Here is an 18,011-nt window from a genome sequence, read left to right as displayed (position 1 = left end):
AAATTAATTTGCCTTCCATGTTAGCTTGGAATTTGGTATGCTTACCCTCCTAATTCAGTTGAATCCGTATCTGTAGGTGGATCACTTATTATCATTCTGTTTTTGAACCAAGACTGCCCATGGCCTGTTTAAAGAAGGCAAGACCTGAAGGCACAGACCTACAAAGGAGGATGGAATTGGCATGCCCCTTGCATGTCATTAATGACAATTCTGTGAGATTTAATTACAGATAAATGCGGCATTGTATATTTAATGCTATTGTTATCTGTATCAAGGCAATTCTGAACTCAGAAAAGCATTAATTTTATTCCAAAGTAGAAGGTCTATTCAATTAGCAATTTAACCAACCAGAAGACAGAGAAGCCAGGTGCATCCTCCACATTGGACTAGGTGACTTGCTGACACCTAGACTCAGATGCAGGCTGGTTCAGGCCGGTTTGGCGATTATACTGTGCTTATATTCTTTGCAGTAGATATTTAACTTTTAAAAACAGGCATTTCGATTTTCTCCTTCACGTCATTCTCAAGCTAATCGTCAAATTAACCTTGGGGAACTCACTATTATTTTGGCATAATTTATTTACAAAGCATCTTGTGTTAATGACTGAATATTATTTGCTTCCAAGACCAAGAGGTGGTCTGCAAATGTAAGTGGGGTTTTCTGTGTGTAGAGCTTTCAAACACTGAGGAACATTCAAAGACATACAATTAAGCTCTGATATGCCTCAAATAAGACTGTCATTCTGCAAATTCTTGAAAACTGACCAAGGGAAACAGGAACAAGGAATGACTGTTTTGTCAACCAAACCGCCTTTTTGCAGGGGAATTTCCAAAGCCAATGTGTTCTGTCATGAAATCAAGTTTATAAAGGCAACAAGTCAAGGGCTAATGCATCTCTTAGGACAGAAGGTTCTTTAATCTCCAGCATCAAGTATATATCTCTCAGTGCTGCTTTTGGATGCCTAGTCTAATTTCACTCCAAGTGAGTGGTAGGCCAGCATTTCACTGCACCAAAAGCTCTACTCAATTCATTCAGTCCACAGAGTGGCTATGTGGTAATAGAGAGAAGGCTGCTCATAGACTCTTGTTTCTTTTTTTCCCTCAATTAGCAGAATTAAACAGAGGTTTTGGCATCCTAGAAACAAATGGGCTGCATATTTAGTTCACTAATAATTCTTACTCGTGATATTTCCTCTTTCATGTAGAACCAAGTCACAAAAGAAAAGGTTTGAAGAGGAACTAAATGAAAGGATGATTCAAGCAATTGATGGAATTAATGCACAAAAGTGAGTACTTTTAATCTTAAATTATCATTATTCTCATATTTCAACCTCTATTGTTTCAAAATAGTCATATTTTCCCAGACAGAGCCTTCCCCCATCCTAGGGCACCCCGGCACCCCACACAAATGCTCTGCTTTGCCGGCACCAGGATCAGTGTAAAGGAATCGCCTCAACTCTGCCCCGGTTGAAACCTCAACACGTCACAACAGAGAAACATGATTACCTGGATTCTCCTGGCAGCTACAACCCAGGGGAAAGTCTGATTTCATAAAACGTGGGTGGAAGGATATATTCATTCAACCAGAGGAAATAGCAGTTACTACTCTGTGACCCACCAAAACAAAATACAACATCAGAAGAGAGAGGAAGTCTTGTTCCTTGACAAAGTTTAGTCAATTATAATAATAACAGTAACAATGAAAAACAAATGCATAAAATCAGCCTCAGCATGTCTTCACAAAGGACGCCCACCTTCTTAAACTACTGTGCCCACCTTTAGAAAGTTTCTATTAAAGGGATCAGTTGAAAGTACAGTCATTGGCCTTGCTTTATTTTTGTCAAAGTTGCTTCTGGATTGTCTGTCTGTATTGTGTCATTTAGTATTTGAACGCGTATTTAGTTAGTTGAATGCATGTTTGTGTTTTAATGTAGTTTTATTCTAAAGTGGTATTTAATGTTGATATAACTGCTTATGTTGTAATCTTCCCGACGTGTTTCAGAAATCAAATAGGGGAAAATGTCAAGCTGCACTCAAAACTCAAAAGGGAGATTTTTTAAATGGAAGCTATTCTGCATGTATTTTTTAATTAGCGTCACTCCCGATGTCAGGCCCTCCTAATTAACCCCTCTTGTTCTTTGATATGATCTTCTTCTGATCTTCCTTGAATTTCCACTTGAGGATTCAACAGGGACTCCAGCCTTGATGTGCCATTCAGTTGTTTTCTGCTATTGACATAAAACAGTGATTTATATGCAGATTTTCATGTATTCGTTCATTTACTCATTTAGCAAACATTTGTGAAAGGCTGAGCAATGTCGGCATTTGCCGAGCACCAGACTTATCAAGACACAAGACCTCTCAAAGCCTGATGTCTAAGGGAGGGAGAAAGAAATCACTGTGCACTATGCAAGTGCCCTGTGAGGGCAACGGGTCAAGAGAAGAGGACAGCACAGAGGAAAGGCAGGTACATTGGACTGAAGAGTCATGAGTTTTCTGGACAAGGTGACACACAAGCTAAAACTTGGAGGAAACTAAAAGGAAGAGAAGAAGATCTTGCCTCATGGCGTGAGAACAGCACATGCCAGGGTCGGAGGTGTGCTTTTCAGTTTTCAGCACGATGGGAACACAGGCCCTGCAGGTGTCTCTCGGGGTGGAGAGGCTTGAGCAGAAGGGTCAGATTCCCTGAGAAGCACCTTGGGCTTGTGTAAAGCAGGTTATGCGGGTGGGTGCCGTTGAAGTGTCCTATGCAGTGAGTGTGTGATCAATTCTGCTCTGGTGGTGTGTGGAGGACTTCTCAAGACAGGCACACCCTAAAATGAATCCTGCACAGCCAAAGCAGAGATGGCCATGCCCTCCAGCGGGCTGAAGCTCAAGGCACAGGTTTGGGAGACCTTGACTTATCTGGGTAGGCAAAGTGGGGTAGGAAAGCACTTATGATAGCTGAGCACCAAAGAGGCTTACCAGAAACTTCTCCTGGGATCCACAGAGGTGGAAAGGGAGGCATCATGTGTGGAGGATGCCCAGGCCATTCCCTCCCCGGTGGCATTTTCCTCCTGAAGAGTTGGGCTCTCCTGTAAGTTTGATTTCAATAAACGGGTGTGCTAAAACAGTTAATCTTTAGAATGAGGAACCTCTCCTAAATTTGTTTTTTTGAAAAGGAAAAACAGAAAGAGAATGTGAAAAGTTCTAAGGGGGAGAAACATGGGCCTCTGTGGCGAAGGAAATGAGCTGGTGAGTTAATGAAAAACGTGTGATGCCAGCTTCAATCTGTGTGCATGGAGTGGAGTTAATGCACACGTGGATGACAGACAGACCAGAGGCATCTCAGACCACAGGGCTGAGGAAGGATTATCTTCCACACTGAGAGACCACCAGTCCAGCATCATTTGTTTCAGCTGTGGCTCCATGGACCACCTTCCCCAAATGCCACAGGGTTACCCAGGACCTAAGCGCACAGTCGCACAGTCGAGGCAACTAAAGTCTTTGGATTTAACGCTGCCTGGGTAGGTGTATAAGTCAGCTCGGGCTGCCATAACAAAACGCCACAGGCCAGGTGGCTTAAACGACAAAAAAGTATTTTCTTACAGTTCTGAGGGCTAAATGTCTGAGATGGGGGTGCCAGCATGGTGGGGTTCTGGTGAGAGCTCTCTCCTTGACTTGCAGACGGCTGCCTTCTTCCTGTGTGTTCACGTGGCCTTTCCTCTGGGATGGTGCAGAGAAAGTGGGGGAGGAGGCTCTTGGTGTCTCTTTTTATGAGGACACTAATTCTTTCAGATCAGGGTCCCCACCCATATGACTTCATTTAACTTTAGTTACTTCCCTAGAGGCCCCATCTCCAGATACAGCCACACTGGGAGGTTAGGCCTTCAACATGGGAGTTGGAGGGACACAAATATTCAATCCACAACAATGGGAAAGTGGTCTTCTCTCCATTTCAGTGTCCCCTTTGCTGAGAGAGCCTGTGATCTTACATTCCAGAATAATCCCAGGTGAGGACGTGGGTCTACTTATGTATCTCACCTCAAGTCAGGATCTTGTTTAGAATTGCCTTTATTTGGCCTGGGCCCAGGGATAAAACAACATAGTGAAGATGAATAGAGAATCACTTATTGTACAGCCCAGAGGGGGGTTGACTTTCTTCTTGCCACAGACCGCTTGACTCAGGAACCATGTCAGGAGACGTCTTCATTTCTCTTCTCTTCTCCCTCTCTCTCTCTCTTGTTCCAATTCCCAAAAACACTGTCTGACCTTATCAGCCCACACAAATCTTTCCTATTCGAAATACCCAAATCACGTATGCACGTCTTTGAGTTTTCTACAAGTCAGTAATGGGAACTGAGGCCAGCTCAGAATACAAGGAGATGGCGAGGGCTGTGGGAAAAGCATCCTCTCCTTAATTCTGAGGACAAGCTAAGAAGAATTAGGCCCATCAGTTATTGCTTCAAGAAGAAGCCACAGGCCAAACCCAACTTGCTGTGGGAAAAGGAAGGCAAAGCCAACAGTTGGTTGAAATTAGTCATTGCTCCAAGAATCAATCCATTGCTCATGGCTTACAAAGCTCAGTGTTAGGTGCTGGACACAAGAGAGCAAGTGTCAGTCTTGGGCCCTTCCTGTCCACCTTTGGGCCTCGGAGAGGAAACTGAAGCCTGGTCTGCGAATATGGCGGAGGAGCTGGTTTTATTTCTACTTTATGAATTTCACTCTTATTTTATTTCCAAGCTTATATCATCCAGGAGCATTTTTAAATTAGATTTTTCTTTCTCAATGTAGAAAAAACCTGTTTTTAATGTTACCTGCATGCATTATTCATAGTTTGATATTCATAACAAGTACACAGTTCTAAAAATGAATATAGTTAAAATTTATCTTACATTTTATTTTCTGCTCATTTTAATATTCACCAACCTTTGATTCCTTCAGCTAGTCTCATAAAACAGCAATAACATATTTCTGCAATTAGTGCAGTAATAAGAAATACAAAAAAAAGTTTATTTCTCTGATACGTATGCTTGTGACTTTGAATCAAAAAGTATTTTTATAGTCCTCACTTTTAATGGCAATCATTCTGGAATACATTACTGACTTCCGGGCCTCGGTTTAGTCTTCTGGGATATTCAAGCTCGTCATGGTGTGTGTGCTGTGAGAGTCTTCAGAACTGTCGAGAGGTTCCGGGCACAGGGCTGTCCAAGGAGACTGGAAATGTCCCTCCTCAGATGCGCTGATCTCCTGGGTCAACTTGTTGTTAGCCCTAACGTGAAACATTGGTCTAAATTTAGAGACCCTAATCTGAAATCAGCGGGTGGCTGCACTTGTGGATTACTGAGGAAAGTGTAACAGGTCACTTGGCCTGTTGTCCTGGACCCTCAAAGGCCTTCACTCTATCTTGCAAATATATCTCAGTTAGTCGAAATTCATAGACATAAGACCAAGGGGTTGGAAAAGTACTATGCTTAGAAATTCATGTGTATTGATAATTGAACAGGTATAAGATTTTTGGGAAATTTATGCAAAACCTAATTTTATTTCTGAAGGTATATATATATTCCTCTCCCTATATATAGATATGTGGGTGTAGATGTAGAGGTAGATATATCATTATATACACTTGTAGATATATACATGTGTATGCATATATGTCACATATACACTCATATATATAAAATTCAGATTGTTGCTATTTTATTATAGAAATATTTATTTAAGAAAAATTAGGAAGGTAGAAATATGATTCCTCAATGTAATGACCCAAACAAGTTGGTAATATATTTTGTTGGTATTCATTTCTAAATATTTCTCTTGATGCATAGATTTCAATGTTTTCTTATGTTCTTGTACTCATGAATATAAGAATGTGTACCTTTCTGTTTCACTTAGCTTTATATAATAAATTGTGTGTTTATTTTCTTGCCAAACTGTGAGTGTATCAGGCCTATATGACCAGCTTGCTCAATCGTATGCCTGGTGTTGCTGTTTAGCTGGTGAATACATACAACATTCTGGTGAAAAGTTTGGTCCTTAAGCTCTTTCTCTATCTCAACTACTTTTTTACAACAGATTTCTAAAAATCAATCAACCTGTAAGAATGGATACCTGTGGGGCCACCAGTGGCACACCGGTTAAGTGCGCACGTTCCGCTTTGGTGGCCCAGGGTTCACTGGTTTGGATCCCGGGCACAGACATGGCACCGCTTGGCAAGCCATGCTGTGGTAGGCGTCCCACATATAAAGTAGAGGAAGATAGGCATGGATGTTAGCTCAGGGCCAGTTGTCCTCAGAGAAAAAAAGGAGGAGGATTGGTGGCAGATGTTACCTCACGGTTAATCTTCTTAAAAAAAAAAAAAAAAAGAAGAAGAAGCATGGATACTTGCATATAATTTTTACTTATTTTTTAACATCTGAGATAGATATATACTTTGCACAGGTGTTTATGTTTGCATCAACACAGTATGTTAGTGGTCTGAACCAATTGCGTCTTACATTGGTGGTTTTACCCATTTTTTGAAAACTGTATTTAAACGCAATTTTTTACCTTATAGAAATGAAAAGCATGACAATGAAAGTTATTTTCAGTAAGGGTGAAAGAAGCAAAACTTCTCGCCAGCACTTAAAGGCATGCTAAATAGTTTTGATGTCTGTGATGTGTTGCTTGCTAAAAGCTAAGAAAAGTGGTGCTTCTCCATGAACCAAAGCCTTTAGGAGATGAAGCTACCATGCGATTTCGGTAAAATGTCAGGGAATGAATTTATTGATCTCCTTGAATCCTTTTGATGAGCTAACTCCCTACTTATTTAATTTGGATAGCTTGAGTTTCAATTTTGTCTGACAGTTTGTGATGTCAAATTTTCCAAGGACTGTGGTGTGTGAGTAGGAATATTATATTTTCAGATCCTATTAACAGTGTCTAGATTACATATCCAGTTATTTGACATTATACTTTTTAAAAAAATATTCAATTTTGGATAATTTGCAATAAAGAAGAGCGTAAATTATTAAACAAAAGTAATTCCAGATGTTTGGTTGGAGGTCTGGTTTTGTGATGTGTCTGTTCTTTTTATTTCCAGGCAATGGCTCAAGTCTGAAGATATTCAGAGAATCTCATTGCTTTTCTACAATAAAATACTAGAAAAAGAAGTAAGCTATTTTTTTTCAAAAGCAATCACTTTTTCTGAAATGTTAGTTTTTAAAAATTCCTTCGTGAAATTGCACTCTTTTTTTATATTTGACATTTAAGCTGCCTCTAACTCTATCAGAACCCTTCCTAGATTTCCTGTGCTTCTCCCATGCGTACACTGTTTTACCGTGTTTCTTGCTACCGAGTTTCCATCTTTGGCTGGTCACTATTCCCAGCACTCCTGGTAGTAGGTGATGTTTGCAACATGGCCAAAGGAAAAGGACATGAACTAATAACATGCTTTCTCAATGGGAAATTTTCTTCGAAAAGGTTTAAAAGAAAGCAAAATCATTTTGGATAAATTTACAGTGTTTTTTCACGAATTATTTTAACTTTTTGACAGAAATATGAGATTTACATTCAACGCCTGTTTGGGAGAATTAGAAACCCTCCAATTTTACGTTTTGTTGCATTTAAATGCCTTCATATTATGACTCCTAAAGTAAGAACTATTTCAGGACAAATAAATAAGCAGACATTTGGTTTTTAATGTCAAGTTTAACATGGATTCGCTAAAATGAATTAACTAATTGCTGCAGAAACAAGAAATGTTCTTCTAGGTCAACTTTATCTCATTAGCCTTTTGTTTTGTGTCAATCTGGAAAAGGAACCAGTTAAAGGCAATTTCCGTCACCCAACCATACAATTACGGCCTTAGTTTGAACAAAAGGTACTATAATAACGGCAGCAGTCATAGCACTGGTATTAAAATTCCGTTGAGAACATTCAGTTCATTGTTTTATGGATATTGAACAGAAGTATTAAAAGTCAATATTCCTTTCTAAATTCATCAGAGTTGCATTTTACAGTTATACGTAAATTTTCTTTTGTATTAGTGCTCAAGAAGATCCGTTGTCCACTTCTAAGTCAGCATATTGACCACAGATGGTTTATCAAGTTGATATTTGATGTAGTTTATTATTATTATTGATCATTTTACCCTTGAATCACTTTAATAGACGCTGATGGTTCCTTATCATTTAAATGTTAAATTATTCCCTTCCTGATAGAAGTCCATTTCGTTTACTAATACCACAAGGAAATTCCTACTCATCTCTCTCCACAAAGCCCAGAAGAAGGTAAAAGAGAAGAATATAATTGAATGCACAGAATGTAATCACGTTTCTCCACGTATGCTGATATTGCCTCTTCATCAGCATGTAGTTTATCCTGGCTATTAAGTCACAAAATGCACCAAAAAAAATTCCAGTAAATAGAAGGTGATCATCATTTAAAAATGCAGCTCTTGCTGACGTTCCCCACATGTACATATTTGCAGAGGCCAACTTTGAGGCACATTTTAGAGAGCTCTTCAAGGCCAGCAGGAGGGGTCAAAGGCAGCAAGACATAGAGGAAGAGAAACTTGAATAGACCACCCAGAGATCCATCACCCCACAGTAAAACCCCAGCGGCTAAAACCTGAGAAAAACATACTAGAACCTCCTGCAACTTGGGAAACAGCCTGTGCAGATGGAGCCAATGCAACCTGCCAGCGTTGTCAATTGGTTTCAACAGCATTGCCACAAACACTTTATTTCCTTTAATTTTATTATAAAACCCTCTTTTGAGAGGCAGTGTAGCTCGTGGTTGGGAGCCTGAGCTCGGGAGCCAGTTCGCCTGGGTGAAGACCCTGATTTCACCCCATGCTGTGTCTTCCTGAGAATGTTGATCAATCATTCTGGTCTGAAGTTCTTTCGTCTGCAAATAGGGACAATAATAGTTCCTGCCTCAGGCGGTTGTTGTGTGGATTAAATGAGTTAATACCTGTAAAGCATTTGGAGTGCCTGGCGCCATCATTAAGGCTGGATGCCATGGAGGTCATTATCATCATTATCAGAGCAGCGTGGCTGTCTCTTTTCCTGCATAACTGAAGCAGGGGCAGTCCCAGGTGGGCAACTACACCAGTCGGTTTTGGTTCTAGATGTTATAGAAAGCCATGTGAACTCTGCTGATGGAGCCTGACAGGTGGGAAGAGAGTCCCTCAGCCAGGCCCAGGCACGCAAATGGAATGATCGCAGACCAGAGCAGGGCCTGATGGGCTGGGTCTCGTAAACTGACTGCCCACCTCTAAGGAGCATTGAGGTAAATAATACGATAAGATACCAAAATAAATAAATGCAATAAGGAAATTGTATTTCCTCAATACTATTCAAAAGTAAACTATTATTATGTGAAAAGTCATTTGCTTTCCCCAACTAATTACAGACATTGGACCTATATGGGAACCAGAGCATCCAGTGGTCCCTTCAGGCCACTCACTCATCTTTCTGGTCAGGCGCTGTCTCTCCTTGCTGGGCTGATTTAGTTACCTGTAAATGCGTTTCCAAACAGTTTTACTCGTAAAAATCGTGGTCTGTGGGAGTCACTCTTTCACAGCACATTTGGAGGGAGGAAGCACTCCCTGCCGGAGATGAACAGCCATTGTCCTTAGCTCTTTTTTTCCACAATCTACAATTTACAAGTGTGATGCATGAACTAGGTGTAGTTAGGCTGCTGGATGATTGTTTCAGCCCTTCTCTGAGAGAACTGTCACTCATGGTCTTCTTCTTCCCTCTTTAGTACCGAGCCACTGCACTGCCGGCATTCAAGTACTACGTGACTTGCGCTTGTCTCATATTCTTCTGCATCTTTATTGTGCAGATTCTGGTATTACCAAAGTAAGTACATATGATTCTGCATTGGGATTCTCACTGGGTGTGCCTTTCTACTGGAGCACAGTTATACTAAAGGATATGAGAGGATGCAAAGTTCCAAACAGGGGTTATGTAACATGCCCGAGGCTGGAGGGCATGAGGGGAGGTTAATTCAGGATCTGTGAAGTTAAGTGGCCCCCATGTGTCGTACTTAGTTATAGTAATATTGCATTTTCAAAGTGGACATGTTGATTCACCCTATAGGGATTTAAAAAAAATAAATTTAACCTTCTTACTTTGATTTCTGTATTTCTCTGATGCTGAGTCTAAGAAATGTAGTCTCATAAACTTTACACAGAAAGGGCAGAATGGCCAGATGTTGTTTCTAATAAACAAATAATGTTATTGTATATTGAAAAGACAAAACCTACTCTGGGCACACTATACCCTCTCATCTGTTCTGATTTCATGTTCTTCTCCCTCAAGTCTACTCTGTGCCACCATCTCTGATTATTATAGGTCACTGTCTAATTTGCCCCTCCCAGGAGAGACCTGGGTACACAGGGGAGAAACTGAGTAAGCCGGATTTCACACTTTCGTGCTTTGGGATGGGTTCGTCCTACTTCCACCTGTTGGTGAAATTCCAGCCACTCTCTGATTCCTAGATTGTCTTTCTCTTGTACCTTTTTAATGAGTGCAGTATAAGTCAATTGACTTTCTTTAAAGAAACTGTTTCTTCTCATTCTATAGTCTAAAAGAAAAGAAAAAGAAAACAAAACTTTTGTTCTTCTTTCAACAATTGGGGTTATAGAAAGAAATTTTAAGATAAATTTTCGTTCCCCTTATCACTATCCATTTTGTGAAGGCCAAAGCGACCATTTCCAACCTAGTAGGATTTAGTTGTGTGTGTGCATTTAACTTCAGGAGGCATTGTGGGCAGCTTGAATTGCTGAGGCTGGATTACATTTTGTCTCATGAAGATGCTGAGCAAACTAGGAAGAAATGGTCTGCCATTCCCCCTCTGTACTCCAAAGGATGCTGTTCTGGGCAATGAGCCAATACCAAGGCATTTATAGCAGTAATGACAAGTCAAAGTATTATTCATATATGTACAATTCCAAAACTATCTGCCCCCTTTTAGAAGAGGGTCCCACTAGACTTCCCTTTTGCCCCATAAATTTGCATTGAAATGATGCCCTGGTGGAGCAAAGGAGCATTAAAAATTAAGTTCTATAGGTAAAGCAAGCAGTACCAAGGGAAATGGGCCCTTATTCTTACTCTTAAGTAGATAAATTCATTCATTTTTCTACATCTTCCTATTGGATGGGCATTTTTATACTTTCTCCATCATAATTAAGACAAGATTTGTCATCTACTGGAAAGAGTTGGGAAAGGGGAAACTGACTAGGGCATTTTAAAAGATGATGCCAAAGAAGACAAAAAGACTTCCAGGGACCAAGAAAAACATTTCATGGGATTGCACTTTTAAGAAAACATCAAGGAGATGTCTTCTCTGTCTTTGCTTTTATCTTCTTGTCTCTCTTCTGTTGTGTTGTGTCTTTATGAGACCCTTGGAAGTTCTTTCTCTTGGGTATCGTCACCAGTTATTGTGTTTCTCTTGAGCAACAAGTTGGATTTCAGCACGAGCATTGTGAAATCTGTGCTGGTTGCATTTCCCTCTTTATCTTGGCAGTTAGAAAGCTCAGAGAAAAAGGTCTGTGGACTTGTCTAATAGAGTTGAGACCTGAACTTCTGTACTGGCTTCATTATATTAGTTATATTAGTCTTCTTCCTTCATTTTTCTTTCATGTTAATGACTTTGTTTTTCTTTCTTTTTTCTTTATAAACAATTCTTGCTGTGAAATATTTCAAAGATACAGAAAAGTGAGAGTGTAATATAGTCAACATGCATGTGCAAATAATCCAGACTTTACAAATGTTAATTCTATGTCATATTTACTATAAATATGTTTCCATGCTCTTAAGGGCATTATCCTGTGGTTATGCTTCCTGTAAAAAGCATCTATTTTTATTTCATTTTTTATTTATTTAATCTGATATCTTTCTCTATGTTAATGTGACGATTCCATTTGTATTTTGATGTTTTTATTGATGTATGTGGACCCACTTCTGCTCTCTTATTTTATGTTCCATTTATCTTGCTTTGCCTTGCTTCTTCCCCACCCCCATCCCCAACTTGTAAAGCATTGATCACATTTTCATTTTTTCCCTTTACTAGTTAGGATATATATATGTAGCTAGGTATCTCTCTATATATATCTCTCCTGTAAATTTTTCTTTTAATGATTGCCATTAAAATTTTAACATATAGTCTTAATTTAGTAAATTCTAAAGTTATTGTGTCTTTTCTATGTAATTATTTCTTAAGATTTTAGTTCCAGATGGCAATTATAGTCAATACTTATTCAGATTTACCCTTGTTCTTTACCAATTTATTTGCTCATCAATGCATTTTTAAAGTTTTTCCTTTCTTCAAGTTTATTTTCCTTCTTGCTATATCATTCATTGCTTTTTTTATTGAGGGTCTGTGAGTAGCAACTGCTTCCATTTTTTCTTCATATTAAAATATCTTTATCTGCTTTATTTCACATTTGCTCTTGAATAATAGTCAACTGGGTATAAAATTCTAGATTAACTCTTATTTTCCCTTTTTCCCTTAGTATTATGATGCTATTATTACATGAATTTCAGCCTCTCTTGTTGCTAATGAAATGTCTTCTCAATGTGGTTACATTCCATTTTAGGTAATCTATTTTTCCTCTCTGGGGGCTTTTTTTTCCTGGATTTTTGCTATATTGTTTCTAGATGTGTATTTTTTTATTTACCTGAGTGACTGCGTGTGATTTTTTCAATCTGAGGATTCATATTTTTGCTCAGTTCTTGGCAATTTTCTGACTTTATCACCATATATATTGCTTCTATCTTTTTTCTTTCCTCCTAGAATTCCTATTAATTGTTTATTGTGCTATTCAGTCTTTGTTCCAGGTCTTGTATTTTTTCCTCAAAGTTTACAGCTCTTTATTTCTTTGTGCTACAGAAGTATTCTGGTGAATTCCTCATCCACATTTTAGTTAATAACATCAATGATTAGTTTTTCATATCTGACAAGTCTACTGGTTCTTTTTAAAATCTGAATTGTTTTATAATTCTATAGTTTGCTTATGGATTCTATTTTTTTACTTTCCTTTAGTAGAAGATTTTGCACATAGTATGTGAAAATATCACTTGTTTCATTCTGTTACTTATGGTGCATAAATACATGAATTCTGCCATTTAGGCTATTAGTTGACTCTCATAGTTGTGTATCTCCCTGTGTTATCTGTGATTTTCACTGTGAGTTCATCAACAGTAAGGGTTTTGGTCCATGGTAATTTCATATATTGTGAGATGTGAACGCATCACTATGATATAGTTTTCAGTGTATCTCTGCCACATGCCTCTGGGGTTCACCACTTCAAGTCACAATATTTTGTTAAATCCTTAGGTCAAGGTTCCTTTACAAAATAGATTATGTGAACTTGATTAACCCCTTAGCATGGAGTGGGATTGGGGATCTCAGTTTTCAGAGATGACTCTCTCCACTCATGGCCCTGGACTGATGTCCGCTTCCCTGAAAATTACCAGACCGGGGGGCATAGTTTATATGTTTCCTATTTCCTGGTAGGAGAGTATCTTATCACTTCCTACTTTATTCAAGACCTCAGTTCCAATTTCCCATTAATCAAATATCTGAGAGCATCGCTTACCTTGTGTAGACATTAAATCCCACCTTCTGTGACATGTGTCAGCCTTGTGCCGCCTGGTTCCTCCTGGGCCGTTTTGCATCAATGCCTCTCAGCATTCTGTTTTTGAATAGCCTCTATGTATCAAGTGTTTTCTCTTCCTTGCTTATGAGCTCATCTATTTAAAAACATAATTTTGTTATATTTTATGAAGCATTTTCATTGGGCTAATGGTGCTCCTCAGTTTTTCTGGTATACTCTCACTTGTTTTTTAATATGATCATAGTTTTGTTTGTTTTCTTTTTGGTAAACTGCCTTGTGTTTTTTTTTTGAAAAAAGGAGGAAATTGATTAAATGGGTGAATGAATGAATAACTTAACAGAAGAATTTGTGACCTTGAAAACATAAGTAAGGGGAAGTGTTTACCTGAAAGATGGCCTTACATCATCCCTATTTGGCCCATAACTTTTGAATCTGGCTCTAGTCTCAGAATTTGAGTAGCTATAACTAAATTATTAATGGGCTCGTCTTCTTGGAGTTTTTCTCTCTCTTCTGTCTGTCTATAACTTTATCAGAAATCTGAGTCACCTTCAAAGATCAAAAATGATCAAGCATGAATTATATTTACATTTTTAATAGTTTCATTCATATTTCTGCCAAACTAAATAGATTATGTTAAACCAGGCATGGGTAATTGTCAAAATAAGGAGTATTTTTTTTTTAATAAAGTTTAGTTTAATATAATGTGTTTCATTATAGCCCAAGTTAAATTAATAATAATGATATTTTACTTAAGGAAAATTAATAGTAAATTATAATCTTCAATATCTCAGAACTATTATTTCTATTGAGATTTCTTAATACTCATTCCATTGTTATTCCATTACTCCATTATTCATTTCAATAATCAATGTTCATTGATTCTTTAATACTCATTCCAAAAGAGTTATTTTTATTTTTTTATCTCCAAAAAGGAAAAACTATATATAGGAGAAAGTTTACTGGTAGAATCATTCATGTCCATTGAAAGTAGACTTGGTTTTCTAAACACAAACAATGGAGAATAAGTATTGTGGAAGCAGTTTGCTTTGGTGGACATCCGAATTGGTGCGCCTAAGCACTGGATACCAGGAAAGTAAGTTACTCCCTATGTACCTTGATGCAGTGGGTGTGACTCTTAGGGTGAAGCAAAAAATAAAGAAAGAAAGAAGTAAGATCATTCTCACTGCCCAAGATTAATAAACCATATGGCTTTTACTGAAATGAACAATATACAACTTTGGATTTGGGTCATCTGAAAGTAAGGAAATGCCTCACAATTAGTAGCTTGAATGTAAGTTAGCAGTTTAGTTCCTTCCCCATAATCAAAGGTCAGAGGTAGTGTGGCGCTCTCTCTCAGATTCATTGGGGTTCGAGGATCCCTCCAGCGCACAGCTCTGCTTTCCCTGGACTTTGCTCCTCATCTTCATTCTCTAAGATGGTAGCATGCACATTCTGAGCAACAGGTTCTCTCCAGGAATGAAAACTGATTTTTGTTGTAGTTAGCTATATGTCACGGGTATAGTAGGATTTGAGGAACAATAACAATCAAAAGGGAACTGAGCATGTTTTTACTCAATGAAACGGGCCAATGTAGTTTTACTTTGTATCTAGGGGTATATTCTCAGTATTTGTAATAGAAATAGAAATTCATACATGCATTCAGTCAATCATTTGTGGAGTCATTTAACAGCTATTTATTGAGCTACCACATACCAAGCATAGTTAGAGATGCTGGGAAGACAACAGCAACCCCAAAAGCATCCTTTCTCTCATATTACTTGCATTCTGTTAGGCAACACAACAATAATGTAATAAACAAACACATATGCAATAGTTCAGTGGTGATAAGCTTTAAGAAAAATAAAACAGAATAGGATACTATAGAGTGATGGAAGGTCGTATTTCAGACCAGAGTGATCAGGGAAGTCACCACTGACTAAGCGACATTGAAGCAGAGGCCTGAATGAATCGATATGGGAATTATGTGGATATTTGGTAGAAGAACATTCTAGATGATGGAGCCACAAGTGTGTTCAAGGACCAATAAGAAGGCAGGATGGCAGGAGCAGAGTGAGCCAGGAGAGAATGGTAGAAGATGGGACCACAGGAGCAGTATGAGGGCCAGGTCAAGTTGGCCTTCACAGGCTACTGGAAGAACTTTGGATTTAATGCTGGTTGTGATGGCAAGCCCTGGATGGTTCTCAGCTGAGGACATGATCTGGCTATGTTTAGAAGCATTGTTCTTTCTGCTCTGGAAGAGGGGGTGGTAGAAATAGGAAGACCAGGTAAGATGATGGTTTGCACTAGACTAGCAGTGGAGGTGGTGAAAAGTGGCTAAATTCTGGGATATATTATAAAAAGTGATGGAGACTCGTCTTGCTACTGGATGGGATGTGAAGAATAAGGGAAAGCTAAGTTCTGGGGAATTTGGTCTTTTGGGTTTTGGTTTTGGCCTAAGCAACTGGAAGAATGGGGTTGCCATTTACATAGAGGGAGAATCCTGGGGTAGGGACAGGTTGGAGCGGGGCGTGGAATTAAGGACTGAGTTCAGGATGTTGAAGACTTGTGTGTGCATATTAGACATCCAGGTGGTGGGGCTTCACAGAGGGAGGGAGTGTGTGAGCCCAGGGTTCATGGGAGGAGTTTGGGGTGGGGTCATAATTTAGAAAATTCAGCACGTAAGTAATAGTTAAATCCATGGGATGGGATGAGCTCACCCAAGGAGTGAATATAGAAAGAGAAGACTGTGGACTTTCTGGGAAATAGTGTCACAAAATTCAAGTCTCCAGTCCTTATTGTCACCATAAAGTGGAAGCTTTTTCCTCAGCCAAATATAATCCCTTTTCCCTTTCCCATATCACAGGACCTTCAAGAGACCAGAACATCTCAAAGCTGTTAAGTCCTATTATCAGAGAAAGGTTACTGTAACCTGTAATGGTGATGGATATTTAAATGCCTTTTCTCCTTTCTACCTTTCAATTTTTTTTAACCAAATTCCCTTTCATTTTTAAGTTCTATCAAAAGAGAGTTAGAGGAATTTTTATTATTTCATGCTAACTTACAATTAAAAAACAGTTGTCTTCCCTCAGTTTTTATTACCCTTGCTAAATACCATGTAGCAGATGTGAAGAAAGTGATGATGAAAGAATCTGCGTTGTTACTTAGGGGGATGAACTGAGAGCACAGACAGAGGAATGACATGAAAGTCATCACATTAAATAGAATTCCAGAGAAAGACACCATTATTTACCCACAGAAATGTTTTATAATTAAAACAACTTTTAGAATTTTTTAGGAGGTGTGTATCTCTGATGGATTTTTCCTGTCAGCAAATGTGCTTCCTCATCTCTGTCAGGACCACCTGTAAGCAATAAACACACTAAAAAAAAACAGAAGGGAGAGAGGAGCTTGTCTCAAATCAGCCTTTTCCATATACTAATAGCAATACATTTGATTAAAGTGCCAGAGTCAAAAATCATCACTAAAAAGTGTAATTTTTCTTGCATCATGACAGGGAAGAGTCAAGTTTGCTTTTTCATGGGCATATAAATCAATTTTACTTGTGTGTTAAGAAGAAAGAGCTTTGCAACCAGAATGTTAATTCAAATTGATTCTGTTACGCGAACATCTTGGTACGCTTAATGGGCCTGAATATGCTTTTGATGGAGCAGGTAGGATAAATGGTTATAATTAAGAGCTTTTGGCCAACCACTGCTTTGCCTCGTGGTATTTCTTGTTCCCTGGGATGAGAGGTCCATCCATCTGAACAAGAGTGCCAGTGTGCCATGGACTGGAACACTGGACAGCCTAGGTTGGGCACATCAGTGAGAGTTTGAGCCACTCTGGTTCTGAATCTCAGGTTGTGATATCATGTGCTGTACACGAGATCATACCGTCTACAAAAAGAGGTCTTTTTACTTCTTCCTTTCCAATCTGATGCCTTTATTTCATTTTCCTGCCTAATTTCCTGGGCCTGAACCTCCAGTATAATGTTCAGTAGAAGTAGTCACAGCATACATATATTCTTGTTCATGATCTTAGGAGGAAAGTATTCAGTCTTCATCATAAGTGTGGTGTTCCCTGTGGGTTTTTCATAGATGCCTTTTATCCGGAGAAGGAAATCCCCTTCTAACTGTAGTTTGTTGAGTGTTTTTATAAGGAAAAACTGTTGGATTTTGTCAAAAATGCTTTTTCTACAGCTATTGAGATGATCATGTGGGGTTTTTTCTCCTTTATTCCATTAATATAGTGTATTACATTAATTGACTTTCAGATATTAAACCAACCTTACATTTCTCAGATAAATCCCATTTGGTCATGTTACATAATCTTTTTTATCTATGACTAAATTCAGTTTGCCAATATTTTGTCAGAGATTTTTGTATCTATATTCAGAACAGATGTTAATCTCTAGTTTTGT

At 38.6% G+C, this 18,011-nt stretch overlaps 1 protein-coding gene across 3 annotated transcripts in view; it reads left to right on the top strand.

Annotated features, from left to right (window-relative positions):
- ADCY2 (adenylate cyclase 2) overlaps nt 1-18,011 on the top strand; it is a 404,137-nt gene that overhangs the window by 302,301 nt on the left and 83,825 nt on the right. For all 3 annotated transcript variants that reach the window (XM_070587228.1, XM_070587227.1, XM_070587229.1), the window contains exons 12-14: nt 1,206-1,286; nt 7,064-7,133; nt 9,733-9,830. In XM_070587228.1, coding sequence (XP_070443329.1) covers nt 1,206-1,286; nt 7,064-7,133; nt 9,733-9,830 — 249 coding nt within the window. The remainder of the gene's footprint in view (nt 1-1,205; nt 1,287-7,063; nt 7,134-9,732; nt 9,831-18,011) is intronic.

The sequence above is a fragment of the Equus przewalskii genome, chromosome 20 (genome assembly GCF_037783145.1).
Source record: "Equus przewalskii isolate Varuska chromosome 20, EquPr2, whole genome shotgun sequence".
Lineage (NCBI taxonomy): Eukaryota > Metazoa > Chordata > Mammalia > Perissodactyla > Equidae > Equus > Equus przewalskii.
This window is presented reverse-complemented; position numbering and strand designations above follow the sequence as displayed.